At 37.9% G+C, this 16,380-nt stretch overlaps 1 protein-coding gene across 2 annotated transcripts; it reads left to right on the top strand.

Moving 5' to 3' along the window:
- Positions 1 to 2,281: 2,281 nt before the first annotated feature.
- LOC128176398 (titin-like) lies at positions 2,282 to 15,688 on the top strand. 2 transcript variants are annotated; one of them, XM_052842700.1, is made up of 17 exons: positions 2,282 to 2,343; positions 2,700 to 4,165; positions 4,456 to 5,274; positions 5,557 to 5,821; positions 6,052 to 7,659; positions 7,984 to 8,270; positions 8,766 to 8,812; positions 9,349 to 9,502; positions 9,955 to 10,118; positions 11,051 to 11,205; positions 11,941 to 12,021; positions 12,151 to 12,262; positions 12,612 to 12,689; positions 13,183 to 13,310; positions 13,521 to 13,637; positions 14,741 to 14,851; positions 15,069 to 15,688. In XM_052842700.1, exons 2-17 carry the CDS (start codon positions 2,725 to 2,727, stop codon positions 15,157 to 15,159), a joined length of 5,658 nt encoding a protein of 1,885 aa, XP_052698660.1. In that variant the 5' UTR covers positions 2,282 to 2,343; positions 2,700 to 2,724; the 3' UTR covers positions 15,160 to 15,688. The 2 variants fall into 2 exon arrangements, with proteins under 2 accessions (XP_052698660.1, XP_052698667.1); XM_052842707.1 differs by having other exon boundaries at positions 2,320 to 2,343; positions 2,707 to 4,165.
- Positions 15,689 to 16,380: the final 692 nt, after the last annotated feature.

A 16,380-nucleotide genomic window follows, 5' to 3' on the forward strand; every position in this document is an offset into this window, starting at 1 on the left:
AATATTAAAAAGTCGCCCCATAAAAATCTAAATATAGGATACAGTAGCTTATTAATCTGTACATTAACATGCCTCATATTTATCTAGGATATCTTAAAAATATGTTGTGTGAGTGTTTATAAGGTGCCCGTTAATATTTGTTTAATTAGCTCTTTGAATAAGCTAACTACTGTTAACAAGCACTTTCCATTCACCACATCTGAGAGAAGCGTTTAATACGGATCAAATATATCATGAAGTAGGTTATTGTATTGGAACTTCTAATTTATTTTTTATCAACATCAAAGCCTTCGGGAATAGAATACATGTGTATTTTGTGATGTGGATCGCCGTTCTGCGTTACCCCCTCGTATGAAAAAAAAAAATCGGTCAGTATAGTATTTCCCATCAGTAAAAAAAAAGAAATGATCTTTTTTTTTGTGAAGTGAATTTTTGAATATGAATATTTTCCTGCGGAATGTGTTGAACTCAAAGGAGTATATTCTACAACAACTCATTCATCGCAAAATTGAATTGACAAAAGAAAAATGAAAAGAAAAGAAACCCCCCCCCCAAAAAAAAACAACAAACCAGAGCGATGTTGTAATGCACATTGATAGAATCTTCCCTTTGTATTCCCGATGGATACCACTCGTGTAATGATGCAATAAATGATTGATATCAACTGTGTATTCAAGCATATCAATTGATATTTTAAAATAAATCAAAGAACTTGCATTGCATAATTCCACAGACCACAATATGATTATCACGTCATACTGTAGAAGTCTTTAGTCATAAGGAAAAGTGATACTTAGTATGGGAATCACGGAAATTTTGAGGAACGAGTTTAATAGGACCAAATGCATGTCTCAGAGGGCGCTGATAAATCCCCCTGCTACTACAATACAATTCATCGTAGCCCCTTCATCCTCCCCCTTTAGTTTTAGAACTTGTGCCCAATCCTTTTGACACTTTTATTGTCAATAAAATATGTTCAATTAAATCCCCCCCCCCGAAAAAAGGGAGACTAGATGCCAAGTTTAGTGACAGAAATCTGACCTTTTATTTGAATATATAGGAGGGTCTTTAAAGGTGTTCTGGGATCCAGATATTTTACGGGGGCAAAAACCCCACTATTTTATTTTTAAAGCCACTCTTTGGCCATGAGATTTAGTATAATGCACTAGCTGCAGTGGCTTCGGAAGCAAATTGAAAGTGGGGAGGGGGGCTAGACTAATCCTCAGAAATCTTGATAACCAAAAAAAAAAAAAACAAAAAAAACTGAATTCCTAAAATCATGGAAATCCTAAAGAGAAACATACCAGACGGACAGACGGCCAGGACAACAGCTTTAGCATGTATACCAATGAGGAAAAAATATTAATTTAAAAATTAATTTTGAACTATGCCTCGATATTTGAAGTGTTGCAGTGTTATACATACCAAAAAAAAAAAATAACTCACAAATCACGCATGCTTGTTACTTAAAAGTTAGTGTTGTTAGTTTAAAAATTAGGTAATTACATGTAACTGTTTAATTTTTGAAGATAATTACTTTTTTTTAAAATGAAAACCGTAGTGTGGTTCTGGTTTCGTGAAAGAATTACATGTAACAGTTGGAATATTGAATTGAATCAAAAGATGCAATAGTACTTAATTGACATCTAAGGGAGAAAAAGTATTATTTTAAAATTGAGGAAATGACAAACCTTGCGATTGAAAATATCGTAAAGGCTGAGGGAAAATATAATTCGCATATATTATAATTCATGGGAACACTTCAAAGTATCAATCATGGTATTTCAAATAATTTTGTACAGTTTCGTACTATGCACATGTATAAACTGAAATTTGCCTGTACTACATTTTGAGTCATGGGACTACACTTTTAATTAATATGCTATAAAAAAAAATATTTTTTTTTTATCCATCGATACAAATATAGGCGCGCTGAATCATGAATACAATTTCAATTGAATTGAATTTCAGACTGAAATTGAATTGAAATTGAATTGTATAGTGATCTAATTATGCGATAAAAATATTTATTTAAAATTATAAAATGAGAAAAATTTTAAAATGTAAATAAATGTATTCTTATTTTGTTTTGTAAAAAAAATGTCAAAGGTAACGCGTGCCCCCCCCCCCCCCGCCCCATTTTCTTTAAAAACAACATATATACTTTTAAAGAAAGAAAATTATGATTTTAAATTTATGACATTGGTCTACCAAAAAGTAAAAGAATGCAATTCTTGTTTACTAGTTACAACATGGCGGATGTTGACTGGTTACCCCGACGGTTCAATACCTCTATTCATAGCGTTACAATTCGGGAACCAGTCAAGAATAAATCGTCCACAGGTAAATAAACTACATATATTGCAGAAAACTTTGCAGATGTTTTTTTTAAATGTTTAAATATAAAAAAGTGTTGTGTTTAAAGCGTACTTATAGACTGTAAAATATCTTATTAACTATGCCGTTGAAAAGTGTACGAAAATTTTAATATTAGGAGAAAACATTCCATACCGAATTGCCTCGGTGATTAAATGTATTCTGTCTAAATGGGTAGTTTTAAGGTATAACTTTAATTTACGTGTCAAAAGTGTAAATATATTTTGTTCCTTATTATATCTTTGCGTATTGGGCCCAAAATTTTGAAGAAATACATTCACTTACTTATACTTACTTATGAGACTAATTAATTTGTGTTTCAGTACGTAGCAGTAAGTGGGAACAACAATGGATGATGACCCTTCACCTGAGGAAATCAGGAGAAGACGACTGGCCTACTTTGAGTTGACCAATGGCAGTGTAGCCCAGAGTACATCCATAGAGAGAGAAAAGTCACCGCTAGAAACTGCTACAGACAAGAACTGGCTGTCCAACAATGTCAGAGGAGCTTACAGAGAAAACCAGCAGATCCTGAATGAGGATGAAGGAAGTATACCCTCAAAAAATCCCTCATCAGATCCAAGTTTTCAAAGTAACATTAAGGATAAGCCAACTCCCTCTTCAGATTCATGTTTAAAGGATGTAAAGGATAAGCCTGACTCAAGGTATGGTAAAGAGAGATGGTTGATAGAGACAGGACCAACGAAACTAGAAGGCAGTTTCTCAGGAGAGGGTGCTGAGCGAGAGAAGATGGACAGCTTTTCATTGTTGAGGGAGGAGCTGAGAACCAAGGCTCAGTGTGGGGATGAGGAGGGATATAATAGTGCTGTGGAGAGATTGATCAGTCTGGCCAAACAGGAGATAGCGGACAGTGAGAACCAGAAGAATGCGGGTCAGGGGTCGTCTAAAGCCAGGTACGTGGAACACTCACCCAGGTATCTTCTCCACGGAGACTCCACCCTGCACAAGAACTCCACCCCACCTACTGCTCAGGTCTCACCCAAAATCGACTATGTCTCATCCAAAAAGGATTTCGTTTCACCAATTGCTGTGGAGTATGAAGACTTCTTCAGTAAGTCAGTAAAACACGGGAAATATGGGAGTGGTCATGAAGTGAGAGAGTCCACGGACGAACCAGACGCGCGTCATCTGTTCCAGAAATCTCTTGGGAATGTGGATGAACTTGGTCTCTCTACGCACAGACCAGAGAGTACTCAGGCTGGTAATTCTTCCACATCCATTGACAGCTTTATCCATGGTGATATAAGACAGGCTTTAGGAGAAGAAAAGTACAAAGAATTCATAGAGAAGTCCGCAAAGGACATCGATCATCTAAACAGTGACCGGAGTTCTTCCCATGAGGAGAAACAGCAAAAACAGACAAAGCCAAAACTTCCAGAGAAACCTAAAGGTCTGAATTCAGAGCATGGGTTAAAGCCAAAAATCCCAGAGAAGCCTACAGGTCTGAACTCAGAGCCTGGGTTAAAACTCAGCATTAGTAAGGAAGCCAATGCAGAAAAGAATATGGACAAAGAGAAACCCAAACTGAATAGACCAAAGTTTGTACCATCGAATATTTACAGCCAGGATAATGAAGAAGAAGCAGAAAACCTTAGTCTACCGCCATCTTATCGCCATGGATATGAATCCCTCCATAGGAATGTTGTCTTCTCGTCTGATGAGATTTATCACCAGGCCTATCTGGGTCAGAGTCCCCCAGTCAGTAGGAGTTACATGGGTAATCCTGCCCAGTTCTCAAGGGAGTTTAGTCAAGGACAGCCAAATCCAGGTATATCATACAAATGATTCATATACATGTATCTTATAACTAGATTTATCTGTGGAGTGCTATTTTTGTGAAATGTGGATTCTTCTCAACTGCAACATATTTAATTTCAAAGAATTGTTTAATTTTGGTTTTATTGTCATCAATTAAAAAATTGCAAAGAATATGTGTTACTATTCTGGAAACAAAATGCAAATATTTGCATAAAAACAAGCAAACAGTGTATATATACTGTGTTATTTAGAGATGTTTCTTTCCTTTTTAATGTCTTTTTTTTGTCTTTTATTGATCAGCTCCAAGAGTAAGTACAATGATGACAGGAAGCGCCCCCTACCCCATGCCACCATTCCCTCCCCATGTACAGCAGCACCCAGTCCGGATGCCCTACCCCCCACCAGATGATCTGATGTACACGGCCAGGAGCCAGCAGTCCGAGGCCTACAGACATATGTATTCAGGAGTAACACCCCGACCCTACCCTGAGAGCAGGCCTGTAGACATCCGACCCGAAGTAATGGACCCCAGCATGTACAAACCCTGGCCCTCAGAACCCCCTCCACAGCCCTACTACGAGGGTTTTGCGGCAAACGGCATACCCAAGTCCCCTGACATGAGATACATGTCCCCACATATTTCTCATCCATTAGAAGGGCACCATTTCTCTCCCGCTGTGTCACGTATGTCTGAGAGCTACTACGCGACGGCACCCTTGTCACAGTCTCCAGACGGACGATTCATGCCTTTCCAGGTCCCCAGACCGCCCGACGTTCCTAATGTCCACAGTTCCGGGGATGCGGGCAAACATTTCCAACGGAGACCAGACTTAGGTTATCATGGACGAGAAGGAGCTATGATTTCACCACCTCAAGCACCTGCTAACATGCGACCTGAGGGAGAGGGAGGGGTCTATCCACCTTATCCACCACAGAGGCATGCTGGGATACCCTACCCTCCACCTCCGGTCAATGTGGACTTGGGGTCATACTTTAACTTCCTTGCGGCCCAAGGTTTTCCTGTACCTTACCCTGTGCCCTACCCCGTACAGTCGGGACAGACCCCCCCACAGGTGGACACACAGAACAAGGACGCCACACAGGACAGAAAAAATGATGGTATACTAACAGATCATCATATTAGACTGATAAGAATTAGTGGAAGGCTTTTAAAATACAATGCAATAAGATATTATTTGACTCTTTAGGAGATAACATATAGACATGAATATTTGTTGATGTTTTAGATGTTGTGCACAAAAAATTAACAGTACATGTACTATTTTACTTTAAGAATGATGTTAACATTTATTTCTTTTCAGAAGAAGTGATAGTTTTGTATTAACATTTGTGACACAAATATCTAGTAGATATATATGTCTCCATATAATAACATTTTAGATAAAGAGATGCTGGAAATGATGATACCTCACCCTCCTCTCCAAAAGAAAGATTCCTCAGAAAAAATTATCCACAGGAAATCTTCCCCACGAAAAACTGTTCCACCAGAGGAGGCACCGAAAAGTGAGAGGGGGTCAGAGAAGGAGAGGGGTCCCAAAAAAACTGAGGGTCAAAAACCGGAGGGGAAATCTGTAAGCCAAAAACAGCAGAGCAAGAACGCTTCCCAGCGTCATGTGGATGAAATCCGACAGTTCCATGAACAGCGGTTAGTCTCTTTTTCACACTAGTTATCAAAACTGCTTGTACAATCATACCTAAATTCTTCTGGCAATTAAAAAGATATTTCAGATAAAGTCAATCTTTAGTGAAACAATTAATTGAATGTTTTTCTCATCTCTGATCTGATGGGTTTATTTTGATTGTTTTGACTGAATAAGTGTAAATTCAGTAATGTAACTATTTCCTCGAACAAGCTTTGCAAACTTGAATTTTCAGAAGACAACAAGAGGCAGATGAGGACGCCTTGTTGGAGAAACAGAGAAAGTTTGCTAAGTCGTCCATTGACAGGTACTTTAGTTCCCTGGAGAAACTTTACTACAGAGACAGGCAGGACCGAGACCCAGAGGAAGAGGAGATGGAGGAAATTCTGGAAAATTCTCCACAGGAACAGGACTCCGAGGTCAACACAGAGGTCAACACCCAGGTCAGCAAGGTAACAAGTGTCAAGGCCGAGGGAATCACCGAAAGAATGAACAAACTTGGACTAGATCTGTCGTTCCTCAGAGAGGCAGGGAAAAGTCAAGAAGGGGTTCCAAAGGAGGAAGGAAAAACAGTGTTGGTGTGTGAGGAGTGTGGAGAAGTGAACAAGGTGTACATGAGCTGGTGTGGAGATTGTGGAGAGTCACTGGCTGGCATAGAAGTCACTATAATAAAGAAACCAAAGCCACCCAGAGTGTCAAAGAAAGACAGATCGCCTAGTAAATTTCCACAAAATAAAGCTCCACCGGGTAAATCTCCACCTAATAAATCCCCACCGGTTCCCAGTGATAGCTCCAGCACTCAGTCCAGTCAGAAGGACCGAGTCAGGGCGGTGAAGGAGAGCAGGGACAGTGGTCATCCCTCCAGCGAGGAGATCGAGAACGCCCAGGCAGGGAGGGAGATCGAGGAGATCTTTGAACATGTGACTGACCCGGTCATCAAGGGCTTCATCAGCTCCTACTACAGGAAGAAACAGGCTGAGCTGATGCAGAACGAGGAAGATGAAGATGACGAGGAGGAGAACTTCTTCACCAAGGGCAAAGAGTCTCTGAATGGATTTGCTGAGGTAGAAATGCAGCACAATGAAGAAGACAATAACCAGGCTTCACAGAATCAACCTAGAGTAGACAGTCACCAGTATGAAATTGAGATCTCTAAATTCATTGATAATGAAGAAGTCTGGCTGCATGAACGTAAAAAGCCCAAGGAAAAGCCCTTAAAGCACAAGCGATCTGCACCTATAGATGTAGAAGTATTTAGTGTAAAAGAAAGCAAGCAACAAAGAGATACAAGTAGAAGTCAAGAGAAAATAGTTCCTAGTTTGAATCTCTATAACAGCAGTGATGAGGAAAAACCCAGAGTTTCTTTAGACATTTCCACAGACAGCGAAGACTGGCAGGACTTCTTCATACCTAAACCTGTGGAGGTGGAAAAAGAGGTCACTCCAGAACCGGAAGAACCGGAGGATGTCCGGCCATTCCTGGAGCAGGTGATGGGAGACATGAGGTCATCGCTTCCAACAAAATCCAAGTCCAAGAATGCCAGGCCCAAAACAGGAGGAAAGTCTGTGAAAAGTGTGGTGAGGGAATCTATTGAGGCCCCTGGATACGAGAGAAAGTGGCAGAGGTCCAGTATTGCTTGGTCGTCCTACCACCCTCGAGAGCTCAGCAAGAAGACAAGTCTCCCTCCCCAGAGACCAGGTAGTGCTGGGCCTTCCAGAAGAGGGGGGAGGGGGAGGAACTCTGGTAGTGTGGAGAACCTGGTCAGTAGTCGGCCGAGGAGTGGAGGCGTCCAGAAGAAGCCCGCAGTAAAATCCAGACCCCAGAGTGCCGACCCTAAAGTCAGGTCAGCTTATTTATGACAAATCTGTAAAGAGACCAACTTAACATCAGTATTACAATGAATCGTTGCTCTCTCAGAATGTATTTTAAAATAATAATGAACACATTGTTTTATTAAATGAAGAAATTCATCAGTACAATTGTTAAGGTCAATAGCTAAGATTACAGGTAATACAATTTTTTGTTCAATCCAAGAAAGTACATGTTTTTATTTTCTATAGCAATTGGAAAAAATATGATCAGTCGTCTTGATTAATGGAAATGCATTATTGGTCTACACAAGTATAATTAATTTTGAGTTTTAACTGATATTGACCGGCTTCTACAGGAGTGGCAGTGGTAGGCCTGTCCCCCAGGAGATCCCGGTCATGGAGGTCCCAGTTGAGGTGGGCTCTGAGGGAGAGGAGGAGAGGCCCCTGTCAGGGGGACGGACCGAGGAGGAGGACAGAACACAGAGTGGGTCCTCAGAGGAGGGGCGGGGTATCCCTGGGATCAAGGTCCTGGATGTGACCTACCCCCCACCCCCCAAGGCCAGCCAGGACAGCCCGTCCTCAGACCTCCCAGGGCTGGTCAACCACAGGCTCCTAGACACAAAGGACACGGCTCCTCCAGCAGGTGTGTACTCAGACATGTCCAATTAACTCACCCATGTATAATCACAGACCTAGAAAACTCAGACATGTCCAATTAACTAATACATGTAGCAGGTGTATACTCAGACATGTCCAATTGACTCATACATGTATACAGTAATCAGAGACCTAAAAATCAGACATGTACATGTATAATCACAGACATAAAAACTCTAATAGTATAATTAAAGACTTATGAAAGATCACAGACTCAGAAAGCTTGGACATGTCCAATCATTGCCTTAGAAAAGACCACACCCCTAGGAAGCTTCAGCCATGTCTAATATTCAGAAATATCCAATCAGACCAAAACTCAAAGACTAAGAAAACCCAGACATGTCCAATCAAAGACTTATATAAAAATTAGCTAGCCTTATTTATACTACAAAGAACTGTACTTGATGATAAAATATATGTATTATTTTTATATTTTGTATGAATATTTTTGTTTAGCTAAATGCTATAACACTTTTTGCAGCTGATCCAGCGAGTGTGTTACACGCCTACAACAAATACCATGAGATGGTAAGTGTATTTACAGTGTGTTACATGCCTACAACAAATACCATGAGATGGTAAGTGTATTTACAGTGTGTTACACGCCTACAACAAATACCATGAGATGGTAAGTGTATTTACAGTGTGTTACACGCCTACAACAAATACCATGAGATGGTAAGTGTATTTACAGTGTGTTACACGCCTACAACAAATATCATGAGATGGTAAGTGTATTTACAGTGTGTTACACGCCTACAACAAATACCATGAGATGGTAAGTGTATTTACACAGTTACTATTAAATGTATGTAATACGATGTAGTATTGATTCTATCAACTTTCCGACATTTTTGTATTTGCCCCTAAAATTTAATAAGTTATCATTCAACAAGTACTAAGAAGTGATAAGAAATCTGTTATATGAATGAACAAAATTTTGGCATGCTCAATATGTTTATTTTTTTATCCCTATTTATTATCTTTAATATATTGCAGTACATGTAGTACTCTTATAGACTGATCATTTTCTTGATGATAATTTTTCCTTGTTTCCTTTTCAGACCCCTCGTATTCGTGACGGTAATTTCTCGGTGTGGCTGTGTCTTCCTGACGAGTTGCTGCTGAACATTTTGTCATACCTCCCTCACTCTGACCTGGTCAGCTGTGCGCGGACATGTCACCACTTCTACCGAGTCTGTATGGACAACACTCTCTGTAAGCAATCATTGTCTCAGCCTATTTAGTGTTCATGGTTTCCAAACATTATTATTTTATAGTTATTTATGTTATATCACAGAAAATTATGGTTACCTAGCTATAGCCATTATCAGTAAGTTTAGTTAAAGTAGAGATATTGGCATGCTATTAATAAATGAATTTTACATGTAAATTAAAGAATAATGTCCATCTATGAAAAATCTACTTCCCTGTTAACTGTAAATTTTGGATAATTCATGTAAATCTGTCTCCACAGAGATGATATATGATTACACTGTATTATTATTATTATTCTTTGCTGGCCATTGATTTGATATTACAGGGCAGTACATCACAAAAATTCAATTCAATTCAGTTCATCATGCTGACATACATGAATGAAGAAACTTTTGTTTTGATATTTTAGGGTGATACATCACAATAAAGAAACTTTTGGTTTGATATTTCAGGGCGATACATCACAATAAAGAAGAACCACAGCCTGACGGACGAGTCTTTGGAGCGAGTGGGGAAACACCACCCGGTCAGTCTGGCCCTGATCCAGTGTCATGGCGACTACATCACCGCCAAGGGACTCCGCAACCTCTTCAGGGCCTGCGCAAACTCCCTCAAGGTATGGAGAAGGGCTGATTGTGGCATGTAATAAGGCACGGTGGCCAACAAGTTACTGTAGATTCCTTATTTTTTTATGGGAGTACTTAAATCAGCGACCTAACTGTTTTTCATCGAATAGCGAGAATATTAAATCGCGAACGCTGAATTTTTATCATTATTTTTTATAGTTTACAATACATGCATTAAAAAAATAAAAGCGAGATTTTAAAGACCACGAGATGTGATTCTCAAGATTTTATGCAGTCATTAATTCCCAACTTTTAATTAGGAATTTACAGTAACCATCAGAACCACCTAGAAATTTGGAATATGATTGTTCTTGCTAGAAACTGTAACTAGCCATAGGCTATATTTTGTACATATAAAATCTTACTAAATCTAGCTTTAAAATTTTATCTTATTTGAACACTGTCTTTATACAGAGGTTTTCTTTCAGGAAGTTTAAATAGTCTAAACATTGGCAAGAAAAATCATATTCAAAATTTCTTGGTGGTTCTCATGGTTACTGTAAATTTCTAATTAAAACCTAGGAATTAATATCTGCATAAAATCGCAAGAATCACAACTTGCGGATTTTCAAATCTCACATTCATTTTTCGGGTAAATCGAAGACATTGCGTGAGTTACTATGACGTTTAAGCTGAGACAAATCTTAGCTAAGGTTTTTCTTTGATCTTTTTTTGATTTACTTAAGTAAGCAATCTTAATTAAGTTAAATCTTAGATTTAAGACGAAATTCTAACATAAATTTAAGACAGTTTCATAATCCTGGAGCCTGCCCCTAAGAGTGTTTATCTTTGGTCCATTGAATAAAAAAAAAAAAATTTAAGACATTGAATTAATGAAGATTTTTCAGTTGTGTGGTACATATATTCTTTCTCCTGCTTAAGGTAATTTTATATAAATTAACATGTAAATGCTAATTTGTAGGAGTTGAACTTTTTTGGGTGTAGCCGAGGGGCCCTCACAGGGGACTGTATTCTCCTCCATGCGGCCTCACATTGTAAGGAGCTGACCCACATAGATGCCAGCTGGTGCAATGTCTCAGACAGCGGCATCGGAGCCATCGCCAACTCAGCTAACAGGTGAAGACATTGAAAAGGAATTAAACTCAAATTTCAATATAAATAATTGAGGAATAAAAGTATATACAGTAAACCATGGAATTAATACCTGTATCTGCGTAAAATCACAAAAAAGCACCCATTACAGGTTTTAAAATCATGCTTTTATTTTTCTGACAAGTGTGATCTATATGAAGTTATAACAAAATAATCCATGCTTGCGATTCTATATTTTTGCGACAAAAAATTTACACAAAACGTCTAATTCACAAAATAAAGTACTGTACTTGTGTATCAAAAAAAGAGATTCTATATACTGTGGTTTCATCAATATTCGTTGAATACCAATTTTCGTGGATTTCGTTGTTAAGTTGATCCACGAAATTTAATGTTCATTGAAGTGCGATTTCTATTAACATTTTGTATTGATAGGGTCATTGGCCACGAATTTACATATCCTTGAAACTGTGATTTTCTCTTTATCGACAAAAATTGATACCCTTGAATATTAATTAAACCGCAGTATTTTAAATAAATAAAATGTTTTTATAATTTTTATAGTTTAGAATAAACAAGGACTTCATCATCATCATCATCATCATCAGAAACTCATGGTCTTTCTAGTAAAATAAGCAAGAATGACCATGGGTATCAGATGATGGGATTTTTTAATTGTAAGAACACAGAGCTTATTCACTGAGCGGCTCAGTGCTGGTTATTTTTTCTGTGATACACGAGATCAGTTTGCTGTTGTAGGTTGGAGAGTCTGTGTATCAATGGTTGTCAGATGATCACGAACGAGGGCCTGATCACTGTCATCAAGAAGCACGGCAAATGGTGAGAACTACCGACATTTTGTCAGCTGTCTGATTATTGGCAGTTTGCTGTCAGATCTTTGTCATATTGGTTTTAAATAGGTGTCAAGATTGTTGTTTTTTCACTCAGACATTTTTCTGTTGTTTGTAGGCTTCGTGTTCTGGAAATGTTTGGGTGTTTCAATATCAAAGCAAAAGCAGTCAGCTATTTATCAGCGAACTGTATAAACCTGAAGACGTTGAATCTCGGCCAGTGTTACAAGGTGAGAGAGTTAACTGGAATAAGCTAGTATTGACTTCTTTTACACACTAGTTTAGATCTTGTAATCAGGACACAGAACCTTAGGATTTTAATATTTTTTCCCTGTTTAAGTCTCTTCTCTTTTTTTCAATCTGATGCTCCAGTTATATTTCTTTAATTACTTAATCTCAACTGGCAACAACCAGTAGAGCTGGCATGGTCATGTTATAGAATAAATAAAGAGAAAATGTTTTTGATAGTAAAATCAAACTTATCTTTAAAAGCGTTACAAAATTTCCAATTTAGCAAAAGTAAGACTTACAGATTGTGAGTAGAATGAGTTTCTATGAGTGGTACGTCTTTGTTTGTAGTTGACGGACTCCCTGATTTCACAGTTGTCCCCGAGCCTGAGTAAGGTGGAGACGCTGGATTTACGGGGCTGTAAACAGGTCAGTTACTGGAGGTCAACGTGATGTATTACTGTTAGCGTACTACATTTGGCTGTGTATTCTATTTAGCGCTTTTGGCGGAATGTGATTTCCGCTTCATCAAGTTCATAGCTAAGTGCCATGCGTATATATATATATAAGAATAGTCACATTCAGGAATACGCTAGTTCAAATCCTCGCCAACTTGTTCGAAAACTAATTTCAGCCAAATAGCGTACACGTCAAATATTTTGTTTACAGTATAACCCTTTGATGATAACCTGTGCTTTTGCAGAGTAATTGATACATTTTGTCAAAGTTTTATTCGGTAGATATTGGTAATTAAATGGTTTAAATTAAAAAATTGCTGTAACATCATACCAATTTCACTTAGCTATGTCATTTTGGAAAAGAGCTGAACAGCAGATTCCTTGTAGGGGTTATTTTCTGTTTAGCTGTAAACCTATGTAAAGTTAAAGCCCTGTGTTCCAATTCTGGTTGGTTTCTCTTGCAGATCAAAGACAACTGCATCAGATATGTAGTGAAGTACTGTAACCGACTCCAGACCCTGACTCTAGCCAACTGTCCCAATATCACAGACATCTCGCTGCTCGAAATAGCTACCTATCTCAAGGACATCAGGTCAGTTATCTCAAGTTTGTATAGACCAAAAGCAAAATAATGTATGGATAAAGAGCGAGGAGGGTTTAATTTCCATTTCCCTTTGAAGTTTTGGTGTTTTAAAAGTTAACCAGATTTTGATAATAATGCAAATGAAGAAAAAATCAAATACGCGTACTTCTGAATTAAAAGTAATTTAAATGTAATTTCTTTGAATTATGATTTCTACAGAAACTTAGATGTGTGTGGGTGTCGGAACATGACAGATGGTGGGGTTCGTGCCCTTGCAAATAACTGCAGCAATCTCAGGAGCATAGATATCAGTTCCACAGGATGTACACATAGAAGGTAAGGTGTTAGATATCAGTTCCACAGGATGTACACATAGAAGGTAAAATGTAAGATATCAGTTCCACAGGATGTACACATAGAAGGTAAGGTGCTAGATATCAGTTCCACAGGATGTACACATAGAAGGTAAGATGTTAGATATCAGTTCCACAGGATGTACACATAGGAGGTAAAATGTAAGATATCAGTTCCACAGATTGTACACATAGAAGGTAAGGTGTTAGATATCAGTTCCACAGGATGTACACATAGAAGGTAAAATGTTAGATATCAGTTCCACAGGATGTACACATAGAAGGTAAAATGTAAGATATCAGTTCCACAGGATGTACACATAGAAGGTAAGATGTTAGATATCAGTTCCACAGGATGTACACATAGAAGGTTAGGTGTTAGATATCAGTTCCACAGGATGTACACATAGAAGGTAAGGTGTTAGATATCAGTTCCACAGGATGTACACATAGAAGGTAAGATGTTAGATATCAGTTCCACAGGAAATACACATAGAAGGTAAAATGTTAGATATCAGTTCCACAGGATGTACACATAGAAGGTAAAATGTAAGATATCAGTTCCACAGGATGTACACATAGGAGGTAAAATGTAAGATATCAGTTCCACAGGATGTTCACATAGAAGGTAAAATGTAAGATATCAGTTCCACAGGATGTACACATAGAAGGTAAGGTGTTAGATATCAGTTCCACAGGATGTTCACATAGAAGGTAAAATGTAAGATATCAGTTCCACAGGATGTACACATAGAAGGTAAGATGTTAGATATCAGTTCCACAGGATGTACACATAGAAGGTAAGGTGCTAGATATCAGTTCCACAGGATGTACACATAGAAGGTAAGGTGTAAGATATCAGTTCCACAGGATGTACACATAGAAGGTAAGATCTTAGAAACATGTATCAGTTCTATAGGATGTACATATAGATCTGTATCACTTGCAGGATGTACACATAAACGGTAGGGTGCAAGATATCCGTTCCACAGTTTTGTTTTTTTTAAAAGCAAAATAATGTTAGTAATAAGAAGTAGCAAGTCAAAAACTAAAAATTTACATGCTTTTATGATTGTTTTCTTTCAGTGTGTTAATGATGGCCAATTTCTGCAGTCAGAGGCTGGACTCTGTCAAATTAAACTTCCTGTCTGACGTCACGGAGCATGCCGTCATTAAACTCGTCAAACACTGTAGACGGTGAGTGGATCAAATGTTCTAACTATTTCAGTGCTCTGTGAGTTACGCTAAGACTTCTGTATCAGACAGTGTGTGTGTCTTTCTCTTTTAGTGTGACTAGAATCAGTCACCAGAATTAGAGTCAGTTGCATTATGCCACCATTTTCATTATCTCTATAACCTCTCATTACAATAACTGAATATATATTCTTATTCAAAGAATGCTTGTCAATTTCAGCCTAAAATTACTCCATTTGTACGGCTGTACCAGCATTAGGTCCCTGGCAAACATACGAGATGCCAACCCTCATGTCAAGGTGGAAATGTGAGGCCATCCTAACACAGAGATGTAATAGGAAGGCCATTCTCATACAAGGAGAGCCTGGCTGGTCACTCACTTGAAGCAACGAAATGCAGAAGGCTGGGAGAAGTAGACTCTTGACTGATCATTTTGTAAACAGAGATACAAGTATCAGGTGTTAGAAATTCTAGTCGTCTTTTACGGAAAAGGAGAGTAAATAAAAAGAAATAAGTGTAAGCAGAACCAATACGAAAATCCTCTATTTATTGACATTGTGACCTTGACCTTTTTACAGATGACCTCTGTGTGACCTTCGCAACTCCAGTGTTTTCCTTATCTGTGATAGAAGAGTGATAAAAGAGTCCCTATTATTTTATGATTTGTTAACAAAGCAAATGTCTTTTAGACACCCCGACTGCCATGTTGTACATTGTACACGTATTATAATGTGTTTGTATTAAAATGTTTTGCTGAAACCTTGATGTATTGTAAATTCAAAGCTGTGATAACTTACCAGATTGATGAATCATTTCCTAGTTTAATAAATGTTGAAAGATTTTCTGTGTTATTTTTTTATCTAATACTCATATTGACTGGAAAACTTCCCCAAAGTCCAGTTTAAGGTACTTCACTACACCGAGACTTAGACTTTTTAAGACACTACGTCACAAGATGGCAATTTAAATGTTTTGTTAAACTGTATCAATTGATTCAGATGTATATCGTGATAGCACAGTGTGTGAACCGCAGGTCATGAGTTCGAATCTACCTGCGGCTTTTGTTCATGTTTACTGAATGAAATTTTTGAAAATATCATTTTTTATCTAAAATTGCACATTTTTTCGTCTATTTGACACATATACTTCTTATCCATCATGCCATCTATCATAATCGTGTAATTTTCTGCTGATTTGAGAGAATATTTCAAGGTGTAGTGAGGCACCTTAAAGATTGGGGAAAATCTTGATGGAAGACTTTGCCTCAAATATGAATACTAATTAAGACTTACTTTAAAAGTAGTTCTTTACACATGGTAATTTTCACATAGACAAGTTCCATCATATGTTTAGAGAAAGAAATTGCAGCTATTATTTGTATGAAAATGAACAAAACTACATACTGGTAGTTATAATGTTTTGTAGAAGCATGTACATGCATTGTTTTCAACTTGAATTTCCTTATACATTTTGACAATTTATATTTACTTTATGTAAGGAATGTTTTTTGCCATGTTTGCGATAGCCTTTTC

Source organism: Crassostrea angulata, chromosome 1 (genome assembly GCF_025612915.1).
Source record: "Crassostrea angulata isolate pt1a10 chromosome 1, ASM2561291v2, whole genome shotgun sequence".
NCBI lineage: Eukaryota > Metazoa > Mollusca > Bivalvia > Ostreida > Ostreidae > Magallana > Magallana angulata.

Bases quoted from the DNA above. Each gene is read 5' to 3' on its own strand.
- LOC128176398 (XM_052842700.1), top strand. From the start codon at position 2,725: ATGGATGATGACCCTTCACCTGAGGAAATCAGGAGAAGACGACTGGCC. The intron at 9,503-9,954 runs GTAAGCAATCAT...TTGATATTTCAG, and splicing joins CTGTATGGACAACACTCTCT to GGCGATACATCACAATAAAG. The intron at 12,263-12,611 runs GTGAGAGAGTTA...CTTTGTTTGTAG, and splicing joins ATCTCGGCCAGTGTTACAAG to TTGACGGACTCCCTGATTTC.